Genomic DNA, 15,078 nt, shown 5'->3' on the forward strand with positions numbered 1-15,078 from the left:
CCAGACGGACCTTTGTTGGCAAAGTAATGTCTCTGCTTTTTAATATGCTATCTAGGTTGGTCATAACTTTCCTTCCAAGGAGTAAGTGTCTTTTAATTTCATGGCTGCAATCACCATATGCACTGATTTTGGAGCCCAGAAAAATAAAGTCTGACACTATTTCCACTGTCTCCCCATCTATTTCCCATGAAGTGATGGGACCAGATGCCATGATCTTAGTTTTCTGAATGTTGAGCTTTAAGCCAACTTTTTCACTCTCCTCTTTCACTTTTATCAAGAGGCTTTTTAGTTCCTCTTCACTTTCTGCCATACGGGTGGTGTCATCTGCATATCTGAGGTTATTGCTATTTCTCCTGGCAATCTTGATTCCAGCTTGTGCTTCTTCCAGCCCAGCGTTTCTCATGATGTACTCTGCATATAAGTTAAATAAGCAGGGTAACAATATACAGCCTTGATGTACTCCTTTCCTATTTGGAACCAGTCTGTTGTTCCATGTCCAGTTCTAACTGTTGCTTCCTGACCTGCATACAGGTTTCTCAAGAGGCAGATCAGGTGGTCTGGTATTCCCATCTCTTTCAGAATTTTCCACAGTTTATTGTGATCCACACAGTGAAAGGCTTTGGCATAGTCAATAAAGCAGAAATAGATGTTTTTCTGGAACTCTCTTGCTTTTTCGGTGATCCAGCGAATGTTGGCAATTTGACTCTGGTTCCTCTGCCTTTTCTAAATCCAGCTTGAACATCTGAAGTTCATGGTTCACATACTGCTGAAGCCTGGCTTGGAGAATTTTGAGTATTACTTTACTAGCCTGTGAGATGAGTGCAATTGTGTGGTAGTTTGAGCATTCTTTGGGATTGCCTTTCTTAGGGATTGGCATGAAAACTGACCTTTTCCAGTCCTGTGGCCACTGCTGAGTTTTCCAAATTTGCTGGCATATTGAGTGCAGCACTTTCACAGCATCATCTTTCAGGATTTGAAATAGCTCAACTGGAATTCCATCACCTCCACTAGCTTTGTTCGTAGTGATGCTATCCAAGGCCCACTTGACTTCACATTCCAGGATGTCTGGCTCTAGGTGAGTGATCACACCATTGTGATTATCTGGGTCATGAAGATCTTTTTTGTACAGTTCTTCTTTGTATTCTTGCCATCTCTTCCTAATATCTTCTGCTTCTGTTAGGTCCATACCATTTCTCTCCTTTATCGAACCCATCTTTTCATGAAATGTTCCTTTGGTATTTCTAATTTTCTTGAAAATATCTCTAGTCTTTCCCATTCTGTTGTTTTCCTCTATTTCTTTGCATTGATCACTGAGGAAGGCTTTCTTATCTCTCCTGGCTATTCTTTGGAACTCTGCATTCAAATGGGAATATCATTCCTTTTCTCCTTTGCTTTTCACTTCTCTTCTTTTCACAGCTATTTGTAAGGCCTCCTCAGACAACTATTTTGCCTTTTTGCATTTCTTTTCCATGGGGATGGTCATGATCCTTGTCTTCCGTACGATGTCCATAGTATCAGGCTCAATAAAGCTTTAATCCAGTTATCTGTCGATGGGTGGGGTTACACTCCCTCCCTGGTATTTTTTTGGCCTGAGATGACTCAGCTCTGGGGTCTAGGGGCTCTATGGTCAGGGTTAATGGCAACCGCCAAGAGAGTTTACATCAAAGGGGACCTTCCCAGACAACTGCTGCCAGTCCCATCCCTGTGGTGAGTCCTTGCTGACCCATGACTCCACAGGAGACCCTTCAACAGTAGCAGGTAGTTTTGGTTTAGTTTCCTGTGGAGTCAACTGCTCCTTGCTTTGAATCTTGGTGCATGCAAGGTTTTTCTTATGCCCTCCAAGCCTGGAGACTCTTGTTCCCCCCAGTCCTGTGGAAGTCTTGTAATCAAAGCCTGCTGGCCTTCAAGGTCGGATTCCCTGAGGATTCCCAGTCCCTTTGTCGGGTTCCCAGGCTGGGAAGCCTAACGTGGGGTTCCAAACGTTCATAGCAATGGGAGAACTTCTTTGGTATTATTGTTCTCCAGTTTGTGGGTCACCACCCAGCGGGTATGAGATTTGATTTTATCGTGATTGTGGCCCTCCTACCATCTTGCTGTGGCTTCTTTGTCTTTGGACGTGGGATATTTGTTTTTGGTAGGTTCCAGCATCCTCCTGTTGATGGTTGTTCAAAAAGTAGTTGTGATTTTAGTTCTCTCGCAGAAGGAGATGAGCGCATGTCCTTCTACTCCACCATCTTGAACTGGAAGTTCTCTTTCATTAATTCTTAAGCCAGCCTTTTGAGACGGAGAGGAGACATGGGAGACTAAACCTTTTCAATAAATGGGGCAAAGCAGAGGACATACGGGACAGAGATCTGTTCCAGGAAGACCCCGTAGGGTCCTGCTTGGTTGTTGTTCAGTTGCTCAGTCATGTCCAACTCTGTGACCCCATGGACTGCAGCATGCCAGGCTTCCCTGTCCTTCACAGTCTCCCAGAGTTTGCTCAAACTCATTCAATACCCAGTGATGCCATCCAACAATCCATCCTCTGTCATCCCTTTCTCCTCTTGCCTTCAATCTTTTCCATCCTCAGGGTATTTTCTAGTGAGTTGGCACTGTACAAATGAGGTTACTTTTGAATAAAATATATTATTAGAAGCAATTTTACTTGTTTTTTCTTGCTTTTTTAGTGTGGCCACCAGAAAAATTTCAATTATATAGGTGACTTATATTGTATTTTTATTGTCTATATTTCATATAGACAGAAATTAAAGTACCCTGAGTAATAGAAATGATAATCACTACAACTCACAAAAATTTGCTCTTTACTTCAGTGTTTCAAATAAGAAATACTGTTTTTTTTTTTCTTTCAATCTGTATTCATTCTATTTGAACTGAGTTTATATGTGAAGGAGTTAGAGCCAATATTCTTCAACAGTTTTTATTCTAAAACAAAAATAAGATGCAAAAGTATTTAGTTCTTACTATTGTGTCTTCAGATACTAAGTAACCTTGAACACATCTTGAGTTGGGGGTTGATGTCACTGATGTCCCCAGTTTTAGCTCTGACTACACTTTCTAAGAAGGAGCTTGAGCAGAAATGTAAAGCTCATGGCAGCCCACAAGGGTTAGGCTTGCTCTGACCATATATTGTTGTTTAGTCATTCAATTGTGTCTGACTCTTTACAACCCCATGGATTGTAGCCCACCTGGCTGCTCTTTCCATGGGATTTCCTAGGCAAGAATACTGTAGTGAGTTGCCATTTCCTTCTCCAGGGGATCTGCCCGGTCCAGGGATCAAATGCTTGTCTCCTGCATTGGCAGACAAATTCTTTACTGATGAGCCACTAGGGGAGCTCTTGACCATGTATTAAAATCCCTTTTATTTGGAGGAGACATAGTTTTAATATTCACATTTGACATTTTCCTCTGCAGGTATTACAGTAACAGCCCAAACTATGACATTTTTAGTACCAGAAGTACTGTAAGTGTTTAATTTTTTTAAACTATAGTTAAGTATTAATATTTTTGACTTCACAACAGAGAGCAAAGTTAATCATACTCAGGTGCACGGTGCAGTGTCATTCTTTTATTTCCTCATCCTCTTTATCTTCCTAACATATTTCCCTCCTCCAATAAATACCTTGAAATCTGTATCTAGTGAAAAATAGGTCGTGTTGTTTCGATGTTTTTGTAATTTAACATTCACAAAATGGTGTTATGATACAGATAGGATGACCATATAATATATTGTCTCAACTACTGAGAATGAAAGATAGTGCTATTAATAGTTATGCTGGGACAACAGGTATAAATTGGGAGTGTTTAGACAAACCAGGATGCATGATCATCCAGCTATAGATTTCCTTCTGTACATTACTTTTTAATTTCAATACTATGTCTAGTTCATTTCTTAAGGCTTCCTGATTACTAGTATGTGTATATTATTTACATATCCCTCCAATCAATGATGGATGAATGGCTTCTTACCACCACTAACAGCATTGTGATGAATGCCCTTCTACATGTCATTTATAAATTTGTGCAATAATTATTTAGCTATGATTGCTAGGACATAGGGAAACAGACACCTAATTTAACTAAATTCTATAAGATTTTTCTCAAACTGGCAATCACAATTTATATTCTTACTCAGTGAACATCTCCACCAATATTTGATACTATGATTTTCCCTTTTTTCACCAATCTCGTTACCACATACTAGTAGTTTATGCTGTCATTATTTTCAGTTCTCTGATAAGTAGTGATTTATGAACCTCTTTTCCCATATTTATGCGGGGCTCTTCTCTGAACAGCCTGCTCACTTTGCTCATTTTCCGTTTAATTTTCTGCTCCTTTTTTGTTGATACACAGAGTGTTATATACATTCTACTCTATATATTAGTCAAATGTTGATTTTAAATGTTTTGGTTATCATTTTGTAGCCTCTTATCTACTCATCTAACCATTGACTTTGTGCACGGATACATAATTTTGTTTAAAAACGATGACTTTTGTCAAGTCATCTGCTTCTTTATTTAACCTTAAAATTTATACTTTTTTGGGGACTTCCCTTTCAGTCCAGTGATTGGGACTTTGCCTTCTAATGCAGGGTTGGGGGGAGGGTGTGGTTTCGTTCCCTGGTTGGGGAGCTGCAATCCCACATGCCTTGCGATCAAGACACCAGAACAGAAACAGTACTGTAACAAGTTCAATGAAGACTTTAAAGGTGATCCACATCAAAGAAAAAATCTTTAAAAAAAAAGTTTATACTTTTTTAGAATTTTAAGAAAAAATTTTGTCTATCTAGAGTTGCAAAGATTTTTATCCTACATTTTCTATTATATGCTTTATATTATTACGTTTCAGATAAAGATCATAAATAACATCTGGAGTCCAACTTGTATATAAGATAAGATAGGTCTTTACATTACTTTCTCCATAGAATAAACCAGCATCTATTAGAACAATTTATTGTTTCTGTGTTATTTTTTGGTATCATCTTTGCTCTCTATATCTTGTTGTTGTTAAGTTGCTCAGTCATGTCTGATTCTTGGCAACCCCACGGACTGCAGCATACCAGGCTTCCCTGTCCTTCGCTATCTCTCCCGGAGCTTGCTCAAACTCATGTCTGTCAAGTCGGTGATGCCATCCAACCATCTTGTCCTCTGTCATCTCCTTTCCCTCCTCCTCTCAATCTTCCCTGCATCAGGGTCTTTTCTAATGAGTTGGTTCTTTGCAACAGGTGGCCAAAGTATTGGAGCTTCAGCTTCAGCATCAGTCTTTCCAATGAATATTCAGGGTTGATTTCCTTAAGGATTGACTGGTTTGATCTCCTTTCAGTCCAATGGACTCTCAAGAATTTTCTCTAGCACTGCAGTTCGAAAGCATCAATTTTTTGGCGCTCAGCCTTCTTTAGGGTCCAACTCTCATGTCCCTACATGACTACTGGGAGAACCATAGCTTGGACTATATGGACCTAGCTTGGACTATATGGACCTTTGTTGGCAAAGTGATATCTCCACTTTTTAATACACTGTCTAGTTTTGTCACAGCTTTTCTTCCAAGGAGCAGGTGTCTTTTAATTTCATGGCTGCAGTCAGTGTCCACAGTGACTTTGGTGCCCAAGAAAATAAAGTCTGTCACTGGTTCCAATTTTTCCCCACCTATTTGGCGTGAAGTGATGGGACTAGATGCCATGATCTTTGTTTTTCTGAATGTTGAGTTTTAAGCCAGCTTTTCACTCTCTTCTTTCACGTTCATCAAGAGGCTCTTTAGTTCCTCTTCACTTTCTGCCATTAGGGTGGTATCATCTGCATATCTGAGGTTATTGATATTTCTCCCTGTAATTTTGTTTCCAGCTTGTGCTTCATCCAACCTGGCATTTCTCATGATGTACTCTGCATGTAAGTTAAATAAGTGGGGTGGCAATATACAGCCTTGAGGTACTCCATTACCAATTTTGAACCAGTCTGTCGTTCCATGTCTGGTTCTAACTGTTGCTTCTTGACCTGCATACAGGTTTCTCAGGAGGCAGATAAGGTGGTCTGGTATTCCTATCTCTTTAAGAATATTCCACAGTTTATTGTGATCCACACAGTCAAAGGCTTTAGTGTAGTCAGTGAAGCAGAAATAGATGGTGTTTTTTGGAATTCCCTTGCTTTTTCTATGATCCAGCAGATATTGGCAATTTAATCTCTGGTTCGTCTGCCTTTTCTAAATCCAGCTTCTACATCTGGAAGTTCTCAGTTCACGTACTGTTGAAGCCTAGCTTGAAGGATTTTGAGCATTACTTTGCTAGCATGTGAAATTGTGTCATAGTTTGAACATTCTTTGGCATTGCCTTTCTTTGGGATTGGAATGAAAGTTGACATTTTCCAGTCCTGGCCACTGCTGAGTTTTCCAAATTTGCTGGCGTATTGAGTGCAACACTTTCACAGCATCATTTTTTATGATTTTAACTAGCTCAGCTTGAATTCCATCACCTCCATTAGCTTTGTTCCTAGTAGTACTTCCTAAGGCCCATTTGACTTCACACTTTAGGATCTCTGGCTCTAGGTGAGTGATCATACCATCATGGTTATCTGGGTCTTTAAGACCTTTTTGGTACAGTTCTTCTGTGTATTCTTGCCATCTCTTCTTAATCCCTTATGCTTCTGTTAGGTCCATACTATTTCTGTCCTTTATTGTGCCCATCTTTGCATGAAATGTTCCCTTGGTATCTCTCATTTTCTTGAAGCAATCTCTGATCTTTCCCATTCTATTGTTTTCCTCAATTTCTTTGCATTGTTCATTTAAGAAGGCTTTCTTATCTCTCCTTGCTGTTCTTTGGAACACTGCATTCAGATGGTTATATCTTTCCTTTCCTCCTTTGCCTTTTCGTTTCTCTTCTTTTCTCAGCGATTTGTTCTATATATGGATATGTTAATTTCTTAACTTTCTTATTTCCTACTGATATATTTGACTTATCCTCATCCTTGTCTGCCACATATTTCATGTAGTTGGAGTTTCAATTCTCTACAGTCTTCCCTTGAATTAACACAAGACAGTATGTGTATCATTCTACTCTAGATAAACAATTCAGTAGTGTCCATTTTTAGTCTGCTGTGATTAGGGCTGCTATGAACATTCTTATACTGATCTTCTGGTTAACATGTGCATGTATTTCTGCTGGGTATACCTAAGAGTGGAATAAATCATAGGGCAAGTGCATACGTTCAGCTTTAGTAGATGGTGCCAAAAGATTTTACAAAGTAATTTCTCAGTTTGCATTTATATTCTATTTACATACATTATTGTATTTACATTATTCAAAATCAGGCAAAAGGAATCTATGAAAACTATATCTTCTTTTCTAAACATACTTATTTTATATTGGAGTTGAATTGATTAACACTGTTGCGTTAATTTCAGGTGTACAGCAAAGTGATTCAGTTATCCATATACGTGTATCTATTCTTTTTCAAATTCTTTTCCCATTTAGATTATTAAAACTTTATTTCCTTTTAAAATGTGCAGTTGTGTTCAAATTTATCTATTTCTTTATGATCTTTACATGCCATTTGAATTTCTATTTGTAATTGTTTTATTTCTCTAATGTTATTTATATACTTCATCTTTTTTTCTTGAACAGCTTTATTATATGATTGACCACTTTGTTAGTCTTTTAAAAAAAATTATCCCTTTTCCTCTCAACTGTTCCTTTATCACTTTTATGTAGGTGACAGAAATGTTTCATTTTTAATTGATGATTGGTCACCAAAACAATGCAGTTACGTCATTTCAGAAATGCAGATTAGGAGCAAGGGTTTGATTATCAGAGAAGAAGGCTGATAAAAGTCAAGAGAGTAAGTCATAAAACCAGTGGTATTATGCTTGCTTAAAAGCCATATTTACAGAAAGAAAGAAAATAGAGCTTATATAAGATACTTTGGGGATTAAACAGTCCATGAATCTTCTTGATGGAAAACATTTTGAAAAGTCCATTTCCATCTATTTGCTCTTCCTGGAGGTTCAACTTGCAGCAGTCCCTCGGGACAATATATATTTGCACACTTTAAAATCTACTGCCTGAGGATCTGGATGCTAATCAACATGAATCTTAAGTGCTGATAGATTCTCCCCCTTGGGGTCACTGACAAATCTTGGCACATCCTTAACTACTAGGAACTGTTAAAGTAAAATAGGCTGCTTTGACATTCACAAAGAAAGATAACCAAGGGTTTAGAGGACAGACCCAGGGAGAGGACTGGTGTTGGCTTCATGGAGACAGCCTGAAGGGGCTGGAGTGTGGTATAGCTGCAACTGGGCTGTTTACAGAAGAATCCAGGGCCGCCACAGAAGCAAAGCTCCATTGTTAGATCGTGCATGAAGGGAGGAGCAGGTCGCCATAACAGTCTCTTTCTCTGAGCACCCAGCCCTCACCTCCACGCAACAGCCCCTCCTCACCCCTCCCCCACACCTCCTTGGGTTCTGGGAGTAGAGTGCATGCTCCATCCACCACCCTAACAAGCTCCTGACTTGCAGAATCCCACTCCCTGGCCACTGCCAGGGTGGGCTTGCAAGCGTCAGCCACCCATCTATTTGCCATGAAGTGATGGGACCAGATGCCATGATCTTAGTTTTCTGAATGTTGAGTTTTAAGCCAACTTTTTCACTCTCCTAATTCCTGGAGAATTAATATTATTAATTCCTAGAATATATATTATTAATTTCTGGAATATATTAATTCCTGGAATATAATTAATTCCTGGAAGAAGTAATATTATTCAAATGTCTGAACTGCCCAAAGCAATCTACATTTAAATGATATTCCTATCAAAATTCCATTGGTATTTTTCACATAAATAAACAATTGTAACATTTGTATGAAACCAAAAAAGATTCCAAACAGCCAAAGAAACCTAAAGAAAGAATAAGACTAGAGGCATCACATTTCCTGATTTATATTACAAACCCATAGTAATAAAAACTGTGTGGTATTGGCATAAAAACAGATATACATCAATCGAACAGAATAGACTCCAGAAATAAACCAAGTAATTTACAACAAAATATCCAAGATTATAAAAAAGGGAAAGAACAATCTCTTTAAAAAATGGTGCTGGGAAAACTGGACAGCCACATGGAAAGAATGAAACTAGACTATTATGCTATACCACACACAAAAGTTAGCTTAAAATGGATTAAAGACTTGAAGGCAAGACCTGAAATAGTAAAACTCCCGTAAGAAAAAATAGGCAATAAACTCCTTGATATCTGTCTTGGTGATGATTTTTTTTGATTTGACACCAAAAATAAAGGCAACAGAAATAAACAAATGAGGCAATATCAAACCAAAAAGCTTCTGCACGAAAAGGAAACCATCAACAAAATGAGAAGGCAACCTACTGAATGGCAAATCATTTATATAATAAGGGGTTAATATAGAAAATAAACGCATACAACTCAATAGTAAAAAACAATTTCATTTAAAAATGGGCAGAGTATCTGAATTTATAGTTTTCCAAAGACATACAGATGACCAATAGGTACATGAAAAGGTGCTCAACATCTCTAAAACTCAGGGAAATGCAAGTCAAAACCACAATGAGATTATCACCTTGCACCTGTTAGAAAGGCTATTATCAGAAAGCCAAGAAATAACAAGTGTTGCAAGGATGTGGAGAAAAGGAAAATCATGTGCACTGTTACTGGGAATGCAAATTAGTGCAGCTACTATGAAAAAACATTACAGAGGTTTCTCAAAAAATTAAAATTGAACTACTGTATGATCCGGTGATTTTATTCCTAGGTATTTATCCAGATAAATGAAAACACTCACTTGGAAGAGATATGTCCCCATGTCCATTGTAGTATTATTTACAATAACCAAGATATGGAAACAACTAAGTCTCTCATCACTGGATGAACTGATAAAGAAAATGTGGTGTATATACACAGTGAAATACTATTAAGTCATAATGTAATGAAATGTTGACATTTATGACCTTGAGGGGATTATGGTAAGTGAAATAAGTCAAAGACAAATACTATATGATTTCACTCATATGTAGAATCAATTTTTGAAACAGCTCATATACACAGAGAACAAAGTGATGGTTGCCAGAGGTGGGGCTTGGGGGAGTGTGAAATTGGTGAAGCAGGGGTCAAATGGTACAAACTTCCAATTATAAAATAAGTCACGGGAATGTAATGTACAGCATAGTGATTATAGTTAGCAATACTGTATTCCATATTTTAAGTAAAATCTGATGCTGTAAAGAGCAGTATTGTATAGGAACCTGGAAGATTAGGTCCATGAGTCAAGGCAAATTGGAAGTGGTCAAACAGGAGATGGCAAGAGTGAACATCAACATTTTAGGAATAAGTGAACTAAAATGGGCTGGAATGGGTGACTTTAACTCACATGACCATTATATCTACTACTGTGGGCAAGAATCCCTTAGAAGAAGTGGAGTAGCCATCATGGTCAACAAAAGAGTCTGAAATGCAGTACTCAGATGCAGTCTCAAAAATGACAGAATGATCTCTGTTCATTTCCAAGACAAACCATTCAATATCACAGTAATCCAAGCTTATGCCCCAACCACTAATGCTGAAGACATTGAAGTTGAATAATTGCATGAAGACCTACAAGACCTTCTAGAACTAACACCCCAAAAAGATGTCCTTTTCATGATAGGGGACTGGAGTGCAAAAGTAGGAAGTCAAGAGATACCTGGAATAACAGGCAAATTTGGCTTTGGAGTACAAAAGGAAGCAGGTCAAAGACTAACAGAATTTTGCCAAGAGAATGCAATGGTCATAGCAAACACCCTCTTCCAACAGCACAAGAGAAGACTGTACACATGGACATCACCATATGGTCAGCACCAAAATGAGGTTGATTATATTCTTTGCAGCAAAGATGGAGAAGCTCTATACAGTCAGCAAAATAAGACCAGGAGCTGACTGTGGTTCAGATCATGAATTCAATATTCAATCATGAGTATTGCCAAATTCAGACTGAAATTGAAGAAAGTAGGGAAAACCACTAGACTATTCAGGTATGACCTAAAATCAAATCCCTTATGATTATACAGTGGAAGTGACAAATAGATTCAAGGGATTAGATCTGATAGACAGTGTGCCTGAAGAACTATGGATGGAGGTTTGTGACATTGTACAGGAGGCAGTGATCAAGACCATCCCCAAGAAAAGAAATGCAAAAAGGCAAAATGGTTGTTTGAGGAGACCTTACAAATAGCTGAGAAAAGAAGAGAAGCGAAAGGCAAAGAAGAAAAGGAAAAATATGCTCACTTGAATGCAGAGTTCCAAAGAATAGAAAGGAGAGATAAGAAAGCCTTCCTCAGTGATAAATGCAAAGAAAGAGGAAAATAATAGAATGGGAAAGACTGGAGATCTCTTCAAGAAAATGAGAGATACCAAGGGAACATTTCATGCAAAGATGGGCATAATAAAGGACAGAAATGGTATGGACCTAACAGAAGCAGAAGATATTAAGAAGAGGTGTCAAGAATACACAGAAGAACTATACAAAAAAGATTTTTCAGGACCCAGATAATCATGATGGTGTGATCACTCACCTAGAGCCAGACATCCTGGAATGCAAAGTCAAGTGGGCCTTAGGAAGCATCACTGTGAACAAAGCTAGTGGAGGTGATGGAATTCCAGTTGAGCTATTTCAAATCCTAACAGGCGATGCTGTTAAAGTGCTGCACTCAATATGCCTGCAAATTTGGAAAACTTAGCAGTGGCCACAGGACTAGAAAAGGTCAGTTTTCATTCCAATCCCAAAAAAGGCAATGCCAAAGAATGTTTAAACTACCACCCAATTGCACTCATCTCACATGCTAGCAAAGTAATGCTCAAAATTCTCCAAGCCAGGCTTCAGCAATACGTGAACCGTGAACTTCCAGATGTTCAAGCTGACTTTAGAAAAGGCAGAGGAGGGACTTCCCTGCTGGCCCAGTGGTTAAGACTCTGAGCTCCCAATGCAGGGGGCCCAGGTTTGATCCCTGGTCAGGGAACTAGATCCCACATGCTGCAACTAAGACCTGGTGCAGCCAAATAAATGAATAAATAATAAATAAATAAATAAGATTAAAAAAAAAAAAAAAGGCTGAGTGCCAAAGAATTGGAAAAAAAAAAAAAAAGAAAAGGCAGAGGAACCAGAAATCAAATTGCCAACATCCGTTGGATCATGGAAAAAGCAAGAGAGTTCCAGAAAAACATCTACTTCTGTTTTATTTACTACGCCAATGCCTTTGACTGTGTGTATCACAACATACTGTGGAATATTCTGAAAAAGATGGGAATATCAGACCACCTGACCTGCCTCCTGAGAAACCTGTATGCAGGTCAAGAAGCAGCAGTTAGAACCGGACTGCTTCCAAATTGGGAAAGGAGTGCATGAAGGGTGTATATTGTCACCCTGTTTATTTAACTTATATTCAGAGTAGCATCATGTGAAATGCCAGGCTGGATGAAGCACAAGCTGGAATCAAGATTGCCAGGAGAAATATCAACAACCTCAGATAGGCAGATGAGACCACCGTTATGGCAGAAAGTGATGAACTGAAGAGCCTCTTGATGAAAGTGAAAGAGGAGAGTGAAAACGTTGGCTTAAAACCCAGCATTCAGAAAACTAAGATCATGGCATCCAGTCCCATCACTTCATGGCAAATAGATGCAGAAACAATGGAAACCATAAGAGACTTTACTTTGGGGGGCTCCAAAATCACTGCAGATGGTGACTGCCTCCATGAAATTAAAAGACTCTTGCTCCTTGGAAGAAAAGCTATGACCAACCTAGAGAGCATATTATAAAGCAGAGACATTACTTTGCCAACAAAGGTCCATCTAGTGAAATCTATGGTTCTTCCAGCAGTCATGTATGAATGTGAGAGGTTGCTAAAAAGAAAGCTGAGGGCTGAAGAATTGACGCTTTTGAACTATGGTGTTGGAGAAGACTCCTGAGAATCTCTTGGACTGCAAGGAGATGCATTCAGTCCATCCTAAAGGAAATCAGTCCTGAATACTCATTGGAAGGACTCATGCTGAAGCTGAAACTCCAATACTTTGGCTACCTGATGCAAGGAACTAAGCTATTGGAAAAGACCCTGATGCTGGGAAAGATTGAAGGAAGGGGAAGGCACGAGAGGATGAGATGGTTGGATGGCATCACTGACTCTATGGACATGAGTTTGAGCAAGCTTCAGGAGTTGGTGATGGATAGGGAAGCCTGGAGTGCTGCAGTCCATGGGGTCGTGAAGAGTTGGTCACGACTGAGTGACTGAACTGACTGACCTCTATTTGTATATGACATGACCTTCTAAATAGAAAGGTCTAAAAAATCCATTTTAAAAACTATTAAAACTACAACTGAGTGTTATTTTGTGTGAACTATCACAGGGAAATTCAAGAGAAGCAGAATAGGCAAAACAATCTTGAAAAAGAACAAGAAGTCTTATTGGAAGACTCACAATTCCTGACATCAAAGGTTACTACAAAACTTCTGCAATTGAGAAAGTGTTGGAATTGAGACAGTGCAATTGAGACAGTCGGGTAGAAGAGTCCAAAAATTAAAACCTCATTGATTTTTTTACAACTTATTCAAGAAAATTCCATGGACAAATAATGGGAAATTCCATTTATTTTCAACAAATAGTTCTGGGACAGTGAGGTATCTACATGAAAAGAATGAAGATGGCCTCCTACCTCAGACTAAATCCAAAAATTAAAATGGAGATAAGACCTTAGTATAAGAGTTAAAACTATAAAAATCATTGAAAAAAATCATATGGAGAAATCCTTATGATTTTGGATTAGATAATAGTTTAGATATGACACCAAAAGCACAAGGAACAAAAGGAAAAACTTAAATTGGGCATCATCAAAATTAAAACCTGTAGTGCTGCTAAGAACACCACGAAGAAAGTGAAGACAGTCCACAGAATGGGAGAACATTTTTGCAAATTAAATATCTGATAAGGGACCTGTACCAAGAATATATGAAGAACTATTATAATTCAGTAATAAAAAGACAAACCAAATATAAATATTACTTCTTTTCCCATTGTTTTGCTTTTCAATTTCGCAGACTCCGGTTATACAAGTGTTGGATTTTTATTTTTTTGTTTGCCTTCCATATTAATTTCCATATCAATCATTTTCTCTCTGGTTCTTCTTTCATTTATATTCTCTTGGTTGCTTTTCTGTCTTTCTTCAATGCCTTTTATTCAGTTTTTGTTTAAACATAATCTCCCATTATTTTAAGTTAGTCCTCATTTCATTTATAGTTATCTGTTTCATTTCCTAGTTCAGTCACTCACTTCTATTTGTGGTTCATTTCTGTCCCTAGTTTGTGAATTTATAATTCATATTTTTCATTCTCACCATTAAATACTTGTTTGAGAATATTTAGTTTAGAATGTTAGTTTGCAGTTGTCTTCTGCTTTGTGTTTTTTTTTAAAGGCAGTTTTATTAACTGAAATGTCTTTATTTTCATTTTCTGTCCTCATATAGATAGCTTATATCTATGAATACATGGACAGGCTAGCAGCTTGGTTTGTTTTAAGAGACTTCTAATTAGTTTGCTTTCTTAGCTCATTGTAGCAAAGTGCAGTTTCTTTAATTGATGGCTTCTTATTGAGGGCGCTGTGTTTACTTTGAGGTTTGTTTGTTTTAGCTTTTAATGTCCTACATTTCTCTTTCTTGCTTCTCTTTCTCTTCACCACTCACTTTCCAAAGAGTGTCTCTCCTTTATCGTCTCTCCAAAAGTGATGCCTTTCTGAGGCTCCTACCTCAACTCACACACTTTTAATTCTTTTCCTCATAATCAGTATTCTGATCTTCCAGGAGTCTTTCTGCAGTATTTTTTTTTTAACAGTGTACTTTCTTTGGTTGATTTAAATTCAATCTTAAAATTTTGTTCCTTTTTTTCTGCAGTTTTTCAGAAGCTCTTTTACTGTACACAAAGGATTATGACAGGGACTTGAGTGAGGGCTCTGCTAAAAGTTTTTATTTTTTTTACCAAGAGGTTTCTTGAAGTTTGTGTTGTACTTTGTCTTCTAGTTATACTGTAATATAGAATTT

The 15,078-nt window shown here is 38.0% G+C and overlaps 1 protein-coding gene across 1 annotated transcript in view; it reads left to right on the forward strand.

Moving 5' to 3' along the window:
• Nucleotides 1–15,078, forward strand: part of CATSPERE (catsper channel auxiliary subunit epsilon) — a 144,756-nt gene that overhangs the window by 5,541 nt on the left and 124,137 nt on the right. The window contains exon 2 of the mRNA XM_043486222.1: nt 3,415–3,463. Coding sequence (XP_043342157.1) covers nt 3,415–3,463 — 49 coding nt within the window. The remainder of the gene's footprint in view (nt 1–3,414; nt 3,464–15,078) is intronic.

Source organism: Cervus canadensis, chromosome 13 (assembly GCF_019320065.1).
Source record: "Cervus canadensis isolate Bull #8, Minnesota chromosome 13, ASM1932006v1, whole genome shotgun sequence".
Lineage (NCBI taxonomy): Eukaryota > Metazoa > Chordata > Mammalia > Artiodactyla > Cervidae > Cervus > Cervus canadensis.